This window comes from Zosterops lateralis, assembly GCF_965231275.1.
Source record: "Zosterops lateralis genome assembly, chromosome: 4".
NCBI lineage: Eukaryota > Metazoa > Chordata > Aves > Passeriformes > Zosteropidae > Zosterops > Zosterops lateralis.
In genome coordinates, this window is record NC_139765.1 from 7081329 (window position 1) to 7097784 (window position 16456).

Below are 16456 nucleotides of genomic sequence, written 5' to 3' on the forward strand. Positions count from 1 at the left end.
AAAAAGAGTCTCTTTAAAAAACAATACTTGCAATGGCTCATTCTTTCATCTTTACACCTTTTCTGGAAAATATGGTCAGCCTTGGCCTTGTGCTAATGCCAGCATTTACACAGTTTGCTTTCCTGAGTAACATCCACAGCAGTCCACAGCAGGTGACAGTCATTTAATTTCAACTCAGATTCATACTCCCAGAATTATGGGAAAAAAAACATAAAGTAGGTAAAAGTACTTAGCTCTTCAAATCACATCCCCAGGAGCACTAGTAGTGATATTTGTGCTGCACAGGTACACACAAACTAGACGATGCATTTTCAAAGTAGCACGTCTAGGCTACAATAATTACAAGTTAAGTCTCAGAGTATCCTCTGAGCTGATGAAGCTACAGAGAAATAACAGCTAAAATAATATTAAACCCAAGAGATTTCAGTACTCCCTCCACCTCCTCCCTAAGTTTTCCCTTTGCTGACAGCCTTTATTTTGCATAGCTGTATAATCTATTATATAGTTAATAAGATCACAGTGAAGCCTTCCAACTGCAACAAAGTATTTTTTGGACAAATACTCAATGTCAATTGGGAAAATAGGAGAATAAGAGGTCAAAAAGATTAATAGCTATTATATTTCTAATCATAACTGTGGACTTAGCCAGCATCTGATTCAGTTACTGAAAACTCAACATTTTCAAGAAGGGGAGGAGGAAAAACTATTTCCTACTGTACTTCTTTGTACTGATATTTGTACATTCATTCATGAAGAAGATATGCAGAGGTGTAAGGAATCATCAACTCAAAATTAGCATGCTGAGGAGTGTAGCACTGATCGAAGAGTTTTTCAATACAAATTTGAAAAAACACAAAGACTGGCCCAAAGTCAGCAGCACAAATCCAACTATCAGCTGGATCCAGCTCAGTATCCAACTGAGCTGCACAGACTCAGCTGTAGCACCCAAGTAGAGCCATCAGCAGGGCAGTCAAGGACAACTCTTCCACAGCCATCCATAGTTAAACCATCAGAATCATCACAGCCAACTTCATTTTCCATGGATTTAAGTAGAACCACAGAGCTTTGTGGGGAGCTGCAGAAGAAAACAGCACAGATCAGTGCTGTGCACGACAAAGAACTCAGCCTAGGAATGTACAAATTTTATCTGACAATGCAGGAGAATAAAAAGCACATTTGGAGCAACCTGGGATAGTGGAAGGTGTCCCTAGCCATGAAAGAGGGTGGAAGGAGATGGGCTTTAAGGTCCATTCAAACCCAAACTAGTCTGTGATTCTATAAAGTATCTGCTTCTGTATTTAAGTGTCCCTTTTACCTGACCCACTTTCTCCACTGCTGTATCATGAAGAACAGAGCACAAGCATCATCACCAGGAGAAAACAGAAGAATTAATAGTGGAGTAAATAGTGGAGCACTTCCGTCTCCTTCACCATGCCCAGAAATTTTGGAGGTAGCTAAGCAAGGATGCAGCAAATTCAATGTACTATCCTTAGTCCTCTCAGCTCTCCTGTTTTTCATTTGTGGCACGGGAAAAGAAGAGGAAAAGTAAGATCATCCACAATTCTGAAATATAAAAAGATATTCAGTTTTGGGTTACTGACTGAACATGGCATTTCAAACACACACAAAAGGCTTTGGTAGGAGACTTAAACTCTCTTTGGGGGCCAACAGTAGAACCACTGGAATAAACTGAAGACCACTGTAATTTAGTGAAGGAAACGGTGAAAATTAAAGCTGTTATGCAATTGTAACACAGTAACAAATGAACAGTGTTAAATATGCCAATTTTCTTGACTCTAAAAATTGTTTGGCTAAAATCCTAAAAAAATCAAGTGCTTCCATAGTAGATAAATACAGGAGGAGATGTTCAAAGTCTTTGTAACAGCACAAGGGCTGTATTGTACCAAACTGAAGTTCAGAAGCAGACAAGAAAAAGTGGTATGAGCTACATTTGCACTCAGTATATTCCAGATGTTCATTAAGCTTGCTCCAATCAAAGCTGGGTGTAAGCAATCAACTTTATCATCAAATGTCATGCTCCATATTAAGTTGATTTTATCCCATTAGCAAATTTAGGGAACAATTTCCTCAGTCTCAGAAAAAGAGGAAGACAACCCCACATATGTTTTCCAAGTACAAAGAACAAGACATGGCAATTCTCTACTTGATCAGCAACCTTCTTTTTCAATCTCAAAACCAAAAGCATTTTTCATCACCTTATAATAATGCCACTCTATCCAAAATATTTAGTAAGAACTAAATAGCTATCTTTTTACTGCAATTTAACAAAAAAATGGAATAAATCATCCACATTTTGAAGAAAAGTAAAGCAGAAAATTCAGCTACTTTCAGCTAACTTTCAAACTCTCATCACCAGCCTTATTAGATGCAAAAAAAAGCAATATGCCTCATGAGGAATTATTTGGAATCAGAACATATTTTAGAAGCAGAAGTATATTTCATCCTTGCATAAGAATAGAAGACCCCTATCAAAACCATTTAAATAAACAATTAGAAGTATAAAGCTATATAATAACAAATGGAATATGTGCTGTCATAAAATCCCTAGAAAAGAGGTAATTCACCCCATTCCCACAGCAGCACTTCTCACTCAGAAGGAGAATAAAGGAACACATTTTCATATTCCTAGTATCAACACCACAATATTCCTCTCCTGTGCTGAACCAAGCACAAGAGAGAACATCCCTCCATCTTCCAAAGGCATTCCCACAATGAAAGCATCCTCCCTACTCCCCACCAAGTAAACTCTGAGGTCTAGAAGACTAGATTTAAATTAATTGCAATATTTCTCTGATTCAGAAGACATTACCACTTAATTTGACAGCTACATCTGAAAGGCACTAAAGAGAGATTAAATCTAACTTGTATGTAAAATTGAAATAATTGTTTTCTGAAGAGCTACCAAGAAAAAAAAAAATGAAAGATGTTTAGAATGGCTAATAGCACTTCCTGCTCCCTCCTCTCCACAATATACACAAGAAGAAAGAGGTGACAAGATAATTAAATGTATGAAGCTGAGCTTTGAAAGATTGAGGAAATCTGTGCCAATTCACTGCTACTGCAAATAGAAAGTAGAAGTTACTCAGATCTCTAAAATTAAGGAAACTTTTCCAAGTGTTGGTACTATTTAAAACCACAGTTGAACTTGGAACCTGCAACATAACTCCAACTTTCCTGGAATTAAAATAAGAATTACTTTCTGGAGAGCAGAAGAAGGGGGTGAGGGACATCCTAAACTGTCTGATAGAAGAAAACTAAGTTGCCAGCTCAATCAAAAAAGAAGTTTTTCACCACACACACACCTCCCAGTTAGGCAAAAAGAGCAGGACTGAAGAGTTCTGTCCTTGCCTTTAAATCTGTGCCCATAGGCAAGACTCCTTGCCACAGGACTAACACTTTCTGTCCACACATCTTTCCATAAGCCAGGACAAAAAAACCAAAGGCAAAAAAATTGGGGAGGGGTAGCTCCACATCCTAATCTTTACAGTATTCATTTAGCTGCGGTTTCAAAAAGAGAAAGTGGATGTTCAGCAAAACTTACTTCAATGCCAAACAGCTGACCACACTCCTAATATCATTTTTCTAAAAGACAAAAGGCACATTATGTCTCTTATTTTAAGATGGAGGATTTTTGTTCTTTGCTCTTCAGGAATCAAAAATACAACCTGCTTTCCCTGTCCATATTAGCTGAACTGACCCATGCATACGCTTGGAAAAAGTGATTACACAAGCTATACTCTCATCTCTAATGGAGCCACCAAGGTATTTCTAAAATAAACAGCTTTTAGAACACACATTGATCTTGGTTAGGATAAATTATAATGTAATTTTTGTACTCCTTTTTCCTAATTATTTAAAAAAACACATATTATTCCAGGTTCCCATTCTAAAATAGATCTCATGTGGCATTCTCTGTTGGTTTTTCTTCTAAATACTGAACCTTCCACACTGTGTGACATACTTTGCTCCTGATTAACACAAACCCAAGAGGGAGTGGATATGGATATATGTGGAAACACAGAGAAACAACTTTTGAAAGGCTACACAATCTTCCAGAGCCAAAGGCTCTCTGCATGTGTTCAGAAAAAGCTATTATTGAAAAAAAAAAAGAGAGAGCATTTCTTTGGAATTGTACAGGATGCTGTAACAGAGAGCTCTTCAGGCCTTAGAAGTATTCACACAGAAATAGAGTAGAAAATACATTTCAGTTATTGAACAGCTATACTCAGTTATATCCCAGCTTTGTTTCCTAAAGGATGGATAGGACAATTTCCTGACAGCATCCTCTGGTAGGAAGTGGCTGTTGAAATGCTGTTACTTTTACTGTCCTTTCCAGCAGGGAGTTGGAACTAGATGAGCTTTAAGGCCCCTTCCAACCCAAACCATCCTATGATTCTTTATGTTCAACTGAGTACATCAAAAGTGTAGAATTAAATTTGTGTATCATTGGAGATACCTTGGAAGGAAGGAAGATACACAGAAAATAAATTACTGTCACATAAGGGCTTGAAAACCATGCTCATCTCTTTGAATAGAAATATAAGATGGAAGGGAGGCATGTAAGAAGCAGACCCAAAAGATGCAGAAAAAACAGTAAGAGTTTAGGAGACAGATCTGCTGCTGTTTAGGAACAGACCAAAAATAACTAAGTAACACTATAAGGGAAATAAAAGATCACAACAAGATGGAAACAACTGAACTGAACTGAGAGGTTCAAAGACTTTCTATGTGCAAGGAAGCATTTTAGAGGGAATGCTAATCCACAACTGTGATTTTGAGCAGAGCAAACTAGAAGATTCACATTAAAGAGCAAAATTTCAGGGCTAAAGCTGGGAGAGGAATGGTCCCTGATGTACCAGGCCAGAGCAGCACCTTTTCCACCACAGTTGATGTTAATTCCTGAGCTAAAAGCTCAGGCAGCAGCTCATTTGTGAAGAAGAGCATGTTTTCTAGAAGGCAACTGCACAGCAAAGAACCATCGAGGAGATAGGATCAGTTAATTAGGGTATGCCAGAAATCAGATCCAAGAAAGGAAGCAAACTCGTTTCTGCAGAGTTAGTGACTTTGCAAAGACTTACTCTTTGAAGCACATTCTGTAACATCATACACCTTGCAACTTTCCAAAGCAATAAGCTCTGGGCACTCTCCACAAGCCCAGCTACAAAGGGGTACCAGCCAGTCAGACAAATATTTTAAGAACCTCAGCTGGAGACACATAACCATCTGCTTCCTCAGATCATTGCTCTTGAGAGTCAGAGCAGCAGCAGCAGCAGGTGAGCTCCCAGCATTCAAGATTACAGGACTGCTAACCTGACATAACTTCAGGAGCTGTACTTAACAGAAGTTCAGTGGCAATGTAAAAATACATTGTCTAATATGTGTTAATTAATACTATTTAAATATACCATTCAGCAGCTAACATTAAAAATGGCAAAGATAGCAATATGTAAATAATCCTGGAGCTGTTGAGAAGATCAAGTTTCTAAAAGAGAAAGATGCACCAGTTCTTAAATCATTAGAATATTTATTAAATGTGTATATTACATTCTACAGCTTCACAGATTTCAGAGATAGAAGCATTTCTGAGGCTGACAAGTAACCACAAGCTTAATGAAATGAGCCTTCAGACCATCTGATCCAGAGAAACACAATCACAGAAGAACTGAACACAAAATTTGACCAGGGCATTCCTTATAAAACTGACTTCCTCCTTTATAACTCATTTCTTAGCTCACAGAATGCCACAAAAATACTTAACAGAATGTGTTTCACTCAAGAAACACACTTAGAGGTGCATCACAGCACTGTTACCTCTCCTTCTTTCAAGTTCTATGGCAACTTTTTGTTATGTTGCCAATCTATAAACACATTTTACAACTGCATCAATGCTTAGTCTAGAAATTCCACCATGCTGATCTGGAAAACAGCTCTTCTCTGTTTCAAAAACTGCTCAGGAAGTGAATGACTTGGCTTTCCATCACTGATTAGAATCAGAACTTGCTGAACTGAGACCTTATTTCCCATGACCCACCTCTCTCAGGAAGCAGAGCCAACATCTCAGATATTCCCACCACCTCAGGTACTCCCTCTTTCCTCACCCAAAATCTTCACCTTCTACCAAACATCTTATGACTCAAGGAGTAGGCAAAAGCGACAGGAAAATTCCAGAAAGCTACATCTAGCCTTTGAAGACCCTTCCTCTGCTCTCTCTGACTGGAAGAGGAGTTTATGGCAGACAGAAGAATAGCAAAAGTTCTGTTACCAACTGCTGCCTCTAAAAAAGCAGCACTGAGGAACTGCTCAGAACAATCTCAGATTTCCTCGGATAAAAACTGTCTACAGAACTGCTGTGGAAGAGGTTCCTCCTGAACTTTTCCTAAGGACTTTTCCAACTTGAAGATGGGAAACTAGACTCTAAACGTGAATACAGGATTATTAACAGAGAAAGAACTGTCAGCTCACCAAAATAAAGACTTGAAAGGTGTGCTTGTATTCCTATGAGGAATAGAGAGCCCAACATGTGCTGGGTAAGTGGAGTAGTGAGGACTTCATGGGAGTCCTCATTTCAGCCAATGGTCATAAATCCAAGTATTTATCCTGGACATCCTCCCTCTGACTTAACAATTCATGGCAGCAACTGCAAAAATAGTTTGAGATTCACAGTTGTTTACTTGTGAATGATTGGATACTGTCTTAGAGGAACAATTTCATAAATTTCAGAGCACAATAAAAGGGAATAAAATAATGAATAGAAGTTTTGCCTATAACCAAAACTTACCTAGTTATTAAAATAAAGAGTTTAAAAACCTAAAAGCAGCAACTGACAGCAAGAAAGCCCAGTCAAGAGAAAGAACAAACACACATGCGGCAGTCACTTATTTGTTTTAACAAAAAATCAGATGCTCCAGCTCAGAGACAAGAAGGTAGGCAGGAATTAAATAGTAGTTTTAACTTTAAGTAAAAACATCTTAATTTCAGTCACTTATAAGTAAGCAGTGATGATAATCTCCAAGAATAACCTGTATTTCAGCCCAGACATACAATACCATAAAATGGTTGCTGTGCACTTCTGCCAGCTGTGGCACAAGAGACCCAAACCTTTCCAACAGGACATTGGCTCTCTGCAAATGCCACAGCCATGTAAATTCCTTCCAGCAATCCTACTGGGATGTAGATGTACTTCAATGAGAGCTGAAGTACAGCTGGAAATTTTTAGTGTTAGACTTTGCCCCTTTTTTCATTTCAAGACTACCCTGAAAAGAGATTAATTCCCACCCACATCCAACATCCAGGGTGGAGGCAAGACATTTTCATCGTAACATCAACTGAATCTACTTCACACTGGAGAGATCAGGGAAATGCATTCCTCAGCATTTATTTTGCTGCTGCATTTATTCTGCATTGACCTTCAAAACATAAACTTACCACTATGACTTTGGTATTTCAGTCAAAACAAATTTCAATGTATCTTCAACACATTAAAAAAAAAAGAAAGATAATCAAGATAATCAACACTACACATGTGTTATTGACAGATGACAAAACTAAAGACTCAGTTTGTCACTTTTGAAACAGAAGTCTCATTGTCTGACCCTGAACTTACAGTTTGCTTTTTGAAAACTACTGATGTCCTAAGCATATTGCCCTTGCCATTAAAAAAGCCCAGCCACAAACAAATTTCAGGTAATTTTTTTCAGTACAAAAGTAAACTATACAATGACATTTACTCTTCATTCTATCATCTTCAGTCTGTGTTAAGACTTTCCATATCACTTCTAAAACACCAACAATTCTTCCTAATTAAATTTTGAATTTAAACACGACCTTAAAAAGAATGCTACAAAAACATACAAACAATTTTTCCCCCATAGAATGGTGTAACAATTAGCTGGATATGCATCCTTGCTATGTAGGGCAGCACATTAATCAAAGGCACAACTGAGAACAATATTTAGAAGAATGGCCATTAGTAAAAAACATAAAAGTTCAGAGGGACAAAACCACTGATTAGGTGCTCTTGAAGTATGAAATGAAGATTCACAAAAAAAGTCTTTCCTGTTTTGGTACAAAAATGACTTCATGTTGCAGTAGAAAATAGCTATGTTAAAAAAGGAAAAAAGGAAAAACCCCAGGCTTTATGTAGCACTTTTAAGCATTAGACATACAAGTCTTCCTAGCATGACCTGTCTGTGAGACTACTCTGTGCTAACTTTTAAAAATCTCCACAAACCAGCATACAAATATAAATTAGTTTGCATTCCAAAACCCCATTTCATTTAAAAAAACAGACCATGATTTGAAAATTTCTATGTCCTCAACAAAAATAGGAGTCTTGTTTTAGCAGCAATCAGAAGACTCATTGAAACTACCATGAAATTATCTCTATTATAAACTTCTTATTAGATTTTCATTTACTACTTCGCAGTGTCACAAGTTTAGACATTTTAATACAGAGATTTACACCAGAAAAACACCTAATTAAGAGGAGAGGGAAAAGAAAATTTAACAATACATACGACCACTCAGAATCCAACTGTTCTTTGTAGACTCTCAGGACATGAAGAGCCACAGGCAAGTTCCCAGGGCACAGGAGCTCTCTCACTCTCTCTGAATTCAGGCAGGTGAACAGGACCATGCAGCAATAGGCGACAATTTTCTCATCATTGCATGTCAGGCATGTCCTTCAAGAGAAAATAAGGAGTTAAGGCCAAGTTAAAATGGACCCCACAGGCTAGTGGCACTGAGCTCACTGAGTTGTCCTTTGCTGTCTTTCAGAGGACCACAAATTTGCCACTGCCTAAAAAGGATAAAAGTCACCTGCAAGGAAAAATATCCAACTCAGAGCTGAAGGGTAAACTTCACAGGAAGTTTATAAAATTAATGCTAAATTGGAACTGCTTTTCTTACCATAAAGTCTTTCCTACAGCTGGTGCTGACAAGTGGGCTCCAAAACCCCACAGAGAATGATTAACAAATTGAATCAAAGTGCCTTTGTTACCAGCTTACTACAAAAAATCTGACTGAACACATCAACAATGTTGTCATGTGTCTGCACAAAATAGTTTATGTAATATTTCCTTACGTGTATGTCATCAAATCCCCAGGAAGATATTCTGGTGAGGTAAGGAGGGAGATGGAAGGATTGACAGAGATGAAGATAAGGAACTTTTATAGATTACATCTGATCCACCAATATTGACAGATCTGCAAAGCATTTTCTCAGCAACATGAGAAAAGAAAATGCTGTGTTCTTGGAAATGACTGTAACTACTTGAAAACATGTCTGAAATAAAGCTTATATTTGAAGCTCGTAATTCAAAATAGTTTTCTTCCGGTTTCTGTTAAATTTAATCAATTTACTGTTAGTTTAGAACAAGCAGGTTTTTAAAGGTTTTGACTCCTGCGGTTGGCTAACAAAAAACATCTACAGGATATGGTCTCAACCAACCCATTCTCACCAGAGTTATTTTTCAGAGTTTCATGGTGCTAGCAAAGGCACAACTAGCATGTACAAAAGATTTGAATACAACCACAGAAATGACACTAGGACAAAAACCCGCATCCATGCTTACAAGAAGAGATCTGGGAAAGCACACTTCCAAATGCTATTCTGGGAATCTCCATTTCCTGCTGCAATGTTTCCAAGAAACTGGAGACTACAACGAAGAGCTGAAAGAAATCCAGAAAATATATTAACAAGAATTCAAGACAACAATAAGAAATTTCACAAAAATTACATACTTCGATATTCCAGATACACACTGCAGAATCCATGTCCAGGAAGCTTTAGGTGCAGTATTTCACTGCTACTGTACAGAAATATTTGCATTTTCTCTTCTAATGCAAATGATTTAATGAAGCATTTTAGAATTATACTCAAGACTTGTCTGAGTATTACACACCAGCTACTAGTGATTACAAGAACTAATTGTCAGGTCCTTGCTCCTCACATTATATTCTGGTTAGCTGGAGAAACCATTATAGACTATTTTGATGTGCTCAATACTTTCTATCCCAGAAAAATGAAAGTCAGCTCTCCAAATAGCTCTGACTCCATTTTTGACACTGAATTTAATATGGCCAATTTCTGCTCTTATTCCAAAAGATTTATTTTGGCCTCCTCTCAATACAGATTTAAAATCTGAGAAAATGATATTTCACCACACAAGTTAATATCCTAGAGCAGCCACCAAAAGGTGTAAATTCATAAGAAAAAATAGTATGAACTCAAAAACTTCATTAAATTAAAACTTTTTTTTGTCCTTATCAACAGTTCTCAATAGCCTGGCCCTTATCAATAAGCAGGCAAAGAAACTTGAAATTAAATGTTCAAATTCAGTTTAACAGATATTATAAACAACAGCCTAATACATATGGAGATGGCTAATATTGCCAGGTTCTGCAAATCTAAAATTAGGTCTCTTAGAAAGGTGCTGAGCTGCTGTGCCAGCTGGCAGCCAGATTTCCTACAGGTCCGGGCATATGTCCTCTTGAGAACAACAAGAAAGCAAGTCTAAAAAGTCACTTGGGCTTAGAAAAAAAGTAACTATATATATATATATATATATATATATATATATAAGCCCAAAATATGTATGCATTCTCCATAATGCATCTTGAATTATATTCTCCTCTAGCTCTTAAGATCTCTGTTCTCTCCCCCTGCACATCTGCACTATTTTATTATTTTCTGCTCATTGTTGTGCTTCCGCTTCTCCCACCCATCTGGTTCCCATCCTGCTGACTAAGGAGGTTTCTGAAGGACAGCAAGCATGGGCACGCAGATATTTTATAGAAATACTTCCCTGCTAGAAAAAAGTAACTAGGCTGTAAATCCTAGGAACAGGTTATTATTTCCCTTGGTGAATTCCATAAGTGTACATGAATAAGAAAGGTCTCCCAAAGAAACATGAGGTTGGTTGACTGTATTCCAATCTTTCCCTGAAATTGGCTTGACCTTTTCCAGCTATCAATTACACCTTGGTTATTAGAGATTAGTCTGTCCAAAAAGTTCTACAGACCAAGGAAAAAAGTTCAAGATCTTGTATAGTTACCGCTCTTACTGTAACAAAGAGGAAATGTCACAAACACATTTACAGTACAGTAATAAATAGCTATGAATTCTCCATTAATCCCACAGCGGACTCTCAGGATTTGGGAGACCAACCAACACTGCCCTTGTCCAACAGTGGTGTCCTGAACAAGGAAGGAAGATACAGGAAAAGGTGACAATTCTGTGGATACACCCATAGAAAAAAAGAGTTTCCTCACTAAGTGCTTGTTCTTAACCACTAAGAGTTAAGATTTTTCTTTTAATTAGAGGACACAAATCAATATGTGGTCAAAGGGGTATTCCGTAAGTCAAAACCTATCACTCCTATTCCCAACTAAGCAGAGAAAGAGGATGCCTTGATAATGCAACATTTTGATACAATGTAATGCCATACAAATAATCTCACATGATGAATTTCAGCAATTTGGAAGATGTGATTCTATGAACAGATACAAGCACCCAAGGCAGCTGAGCAAAGCCCAGGGTCCAGGTCACACACCATGTCCAGCAGCCAGATAGAAAAGCACAGATGAACAAGAACAAACAGCATGAAAAGTCATCACACCACACCTAGAGCAGCTCATCACAGCATCTTCTCTGAACCACATCACAGCAGCATCTGTATGGTTCTGCTCAAAAAACCAAAACACCTCCCCCAGACACTCCATAGATGGTGGTCTTGGGATACATAAATGTCTCGTGCTGTGCTTCTCTGCAAATATAACTCCATGTAAAATGTACTAGCCTAGCACCAAGCTACCAAGGGACAGTGAATTTTGATCCAAGCACTGCAAATCTATACTATGGAATTTATGCCTTAAAAAAGAAACTCCCCAAAAATCCAACTAAAGCCGTTAATTCACAGCAAGATATGTGTGTGTGTTAAAAAATGCAAACACTACAATAAGAAGGAAGTATTGTGTTTCGAACTATGGAAATCTTTTCTTAGCACTCAATTTCCATGTTTTTCTTTTCTGTTTTACCTCTATTGGACTTGACTGCTGCAACACATGATTAAAGTATGCTTGGATATCTGTACAATACAAATACTGCTTTTCTCTGTAAGAATTTCTTCATCATAAAATCACAGAACCCCAGAATTACTAAGCTTGGGAAAGACCTATAAGATCGTGAAGTCCAACCATCAACCTATCACCATCATGCTTGCCACTAAAGGATGTTCTCAAGTACCACATCCACACCTTTTGTGAATACTTCTAGGACAGTAACTCCACTGCCTCCCTGGGCAGCCCATTCCAATGCCTGCCCATCCTTTCCATGAAGAAATTTTCCCTGATATCTAATGTGAACTTCTCCTGGTACAATCTGAGGCAATTTCCTTCCATGGCCTTTCCATGTCCTTACAGCCAAAGCAAGAAAATGTAGATGCTGATGAAGACAGACTTCCATTTTGCCATCCAATCAATAAGCCATGTCGTTTCCAAAAGCTCGGAGGGGAAAAGGAGAACAAAAAAGAGGGAGAAAAAAAAGACAAGAGAATTTCACTTATCCCCAAAAATGTACAGACTTTCACAAAGCTAAAAGCAACTGTCTTAAACAATTCTGTAGCTATCAGCATGGCTAAATTTTACTTTAAAAGAAGGTTACTCTTTGTGTGGTCAAGAGGAGTATTTTTAACCTGATGGTCAACCACCGTGAAATTGCATGTACTAAGATGTAAATTCTGATACACAAATCAACCTTGGAGCTGAAGAGATTTCCCCTCACTGAGATTTCAACAGCTCCTGTAAAAGCTGGTGTTCTTTAGCAAATACACAGATTACATGTTGCTTTCACAGCCACTCTGCAATGGCTTAAGGAGACTTTTCTTGGTTCTACAAAAATAACCTCTTTATACAACAGGGAAAAGGGTACAAGCAGAAACACTGACTCTTTACCTAATGAATTCTGGTACCTAAATGTTTTCTACATGTAAACTGAACATTTAGTCAAGGCCACCCATAACAAAGATGAGGCAGATATTTGATGGCCCTGTATGATGGTTTAAATGCACTCCAGCAGTTCAGTACCTTCCAAGATCACAGCTCCCTTTCTTCCTTTCAGTCCTTTATTATCACAACAATTATTAGAACAACTAAGCCTGGCTCTAGTGCATGCTTTTCATTTAATTATTATATTGATATTATCTCATTTAACAGTTATATTTTAGGGTCTAAAGGACCACAGTGGCTCATCTGGTGCCACCTCCCTGCTCCAGCAGGGACAGCACAGAGCACACAGGACAGGATTGTGTCCAGAGGGGTCTGGAATATCCACAGTGAGGAGACTCCAGACCCTCTCTGGACAATCTGCTCAGGGCTCTGCCCAGGGAAGAAGTTCTGCCTCATGTCCAGGTGGAACCTCCTGGGGCTCAGTCCCTGCCCGTGGCTCTGGTGCCATTGCTGGGCCCTGCCCTGAGCCCTCCCTGCTCACAGGGACACACAGGGATCAGGGCCCCTCTCAGCTGGGGCTCCTCTCCAGGCTGGACAGCCCCAGCTCCCTCAGCCTTTCCCTGTCAGAGATGCTCCAGTCCACACAAAGACATCATTTCACACATTTGCAGAATCAGATTGTGTCTTAGATGAAAATTAAAATCCCTGAAGTTCTGAGGACAAAAACTTAAAGCATTAGGATTTTAAAATTCAATACCTTGTTTCCTTCTGTTCCACATGGTTAGAACAGGAGCCCACAAATGTGCTCAGTAATCATTTCAAAAATCCTTGACAGCAACTGTAGAAGCTTAAAACAGTCCAAAGAGATTTCCATTCTCTTTATTTGGGACAGACAACAGTGATAGTTTTGAGTGCAAGCCTCTGCTTTTACTGGAGTTATAAAACAAACAGATATAAAACAGATCCAATCAAAGCACATACAAAACTGTACAACATTGCCTGTCAGACTGCAAACAAAAGACTTACAAACTTGCATCTCTCTTAATGCTCCAACCTGTAATATGCAGCAAAAACAGAGCTGGAGTGTCCTCTCTGCACACAAAGCCTAGCAAGTCCTGGGACCACGTCCCAGGCTCCCGAGAGCCTGCACACTTTTTAGAGTTGCCTGTGAGCTTTGCAAATCTAAACTGTGGGCTGTGAGCAGCTCTGGCTGTTTGTAAACAATGGCAGAATGCTTTGTGATAAACTGCCTATCCCGGAAAAATAAAATCTCCAACTCAGCATAAGGTGTAGACCTCTATTACTATAAAATGTGAGTTTCCACCACTATCGTCCGGTCATTGACTTGTTTCCTTGTGGCTGCAAGTTAAAGCAACTTCCAGTCATAAAGAGTTATTTGCCTCTTTACCACCATGAATCATACCACAAATACTGATGAAAATGTATTTTCCTTGGAAAACAGTCTGTCTAGACTACTGGAATTGAATGTACAATACATATATGGGCTCTGTCATTTAACGTTATTAAAATAGTACTTAGTATTTTATTGCTGTAAATAAAATTATTGTCTAGCTACCTTTTATATTTCCACCTTCGTCTTACTGCACTTGCTGCAGTGCAGACTAGTAACCCCATTTTAACCATCTGTGGAATACCAAGAATGTTGTGTTTAGTAAGTTTCTGCTCCCCCTCCCCTCCATCTCTGAAACAAAGTCGCACTCTTATTTTTTTTTCTTTCCCTTCAGAAATGCCAATTCTAATTTTAACAGAACACTATGTGCATTGATTAGACAACCCTTGTGTTCTTGGAAGATAAATGTCTAGGCAAAATATCAACACTTTGTTCTAACTTAAAAGGAGAATTTGACTTAAAGGCAAGTAAAATTCTTGCTACGCTATTAAAAATGTGGAGCTACAAATAAATTAGAAGGGAGCTGGAAGAAACCATCAGACCACACATCAAATTAGCCTCTGATCCAAATTAAGTTCCAATGAGGTCTCATAATGGGAGATTCAAAAAAAAACTTACTTGTGCATTTACTAAGAAAAGAGTCAGTTTGACAGAACTCTTGAGATCAGGTTCAAACTGACTCTGATTCATACAGCGCTAACAAGGCTTATTAAATACAGTACTAGAACCATTTTCTTTATTTCCTCTTATTTTAATTGCATCATTTTATTTTTAGAAGGTAAACATAAATGTGCTCATTTCTTTAACAAATTATCTATTACAGTCTAAAGGCATATGAAATGGGACTCCTGTTACATCCCCACAAGTAGCAAAAACATGCCTGAGATTACTCTCCTATGTGAAGTAAAACACTTTTAAGTGCTTGCAGACCTGGGAATTGCCTTTATTAGCATCCTGCACACATTAGGATGTAAAATCTTGTTCCTGAATCAGCCCAAAAGCTGAGTCAAAATCTAATGCAATGTCTCTTTAAAGGTCCTGCAGCAGCAAAAGTACTGTGTAGTCTCAAACTGGGCTTAAACCATGCCAGGAAACCAAGAAAAATAAGAAGGACTGGCCACCCACTATGCACTATTAGTGGTATCTGACTGTGAGACACACTCCTCCTACATGATACCTTGTACAGGTCTGAAAAAAAAAAAAAAAGAAGAAGAAAAAACTATTAAAATGTAAAGTACTAACCAAGGTTATGAATAATTTTCTCCAATTATTTTTGATAGCATACTGCGTATGTTGTTTCATTTAACCCAGAATTTCCACTGAAGTGCTTGTATTTACCCTCAAAAAGCTGAATGATCTTTTTCTCTAAGCCTGTGGAAAGAATATCAGACTTCCCCCCACTTATTTGTACCATTTATATTCTGTATCTGGCTAATAAATGGATCACAGTCCTTTTGGAATACAGAATTACAGGCAAACATACACTTAGCATTTTTACTTGCAAATCCACATTAATGTACAGCAACAGTTTAGCATCAACCTCTTTTGGGCATTAGCATTTAGTTTAATACCTGTAAAGGCAGCTTGGCTCTTCTCATTGCCATGTTCTGGTCCCTTTTGTACCACATGTGGTATATGCCCAGAGGATGGAAGAAAGGAAAGGAACTCAGTGAGTCTCACAAACTTACTTGATGTCTCTACACATGATGTAACTTGGCAATATTCCCTAAAATTCTCAACAAAAAGTGAGAGACACATTTCTCTCCAAGCCCAAAGCTGCTAGCAAAAGAACGTGCTACAGAATGGGAAATAAAGCCTTGCAGCTTTGTGTCTGGAAAGCAACCCATGGTTAGACAACTCCCTCTTTTCCACCAGAACAAAACTCCTGTAACTGGAGAGTATGGAAGTTGTGCCATGGCAATGACAATCAAACAGCTGAGAGAACGACATGTGTAACTCCTACATAATTATAACCACTTGGATTTTTATGCCAACAGACAACAGATGCCTCCCATTGTTCCTTCTGCCCAGATCTTCCTCTACCTTCTTTCCATCCCCCTTCCATCTTCACTTTCCCTG

General features: G+C 38.3%; 1 protein-coding gene across 1 annotated transcript in view; it reads right to left on the bottom strand.

The window, feature by feature from the left end:
• The window catches only part of ATXN10 (ataxin 10), an 86260-nt gene that overhangs the window by 53162 nt on the left and 16642 nt on the right, over positions 1 to 16456 (bottom strand). Inside the window, exons 4-5 of the mRNA XM_083859765.1 lie at positions 9594 to 9690; positions 8538 to 8702 (exon numbers count right to left, since the gene is read on the bottom strand). Of these exons, the coding sequence (XP_083715891.1) occupies positions 8538 to 8702; positions 9594 to 9690 (262 nt within the window). The remainder of the gene's footprint in view (positions 1 to 8537; positions 8703 to 9593; positions 9691 to 16456) is intronic.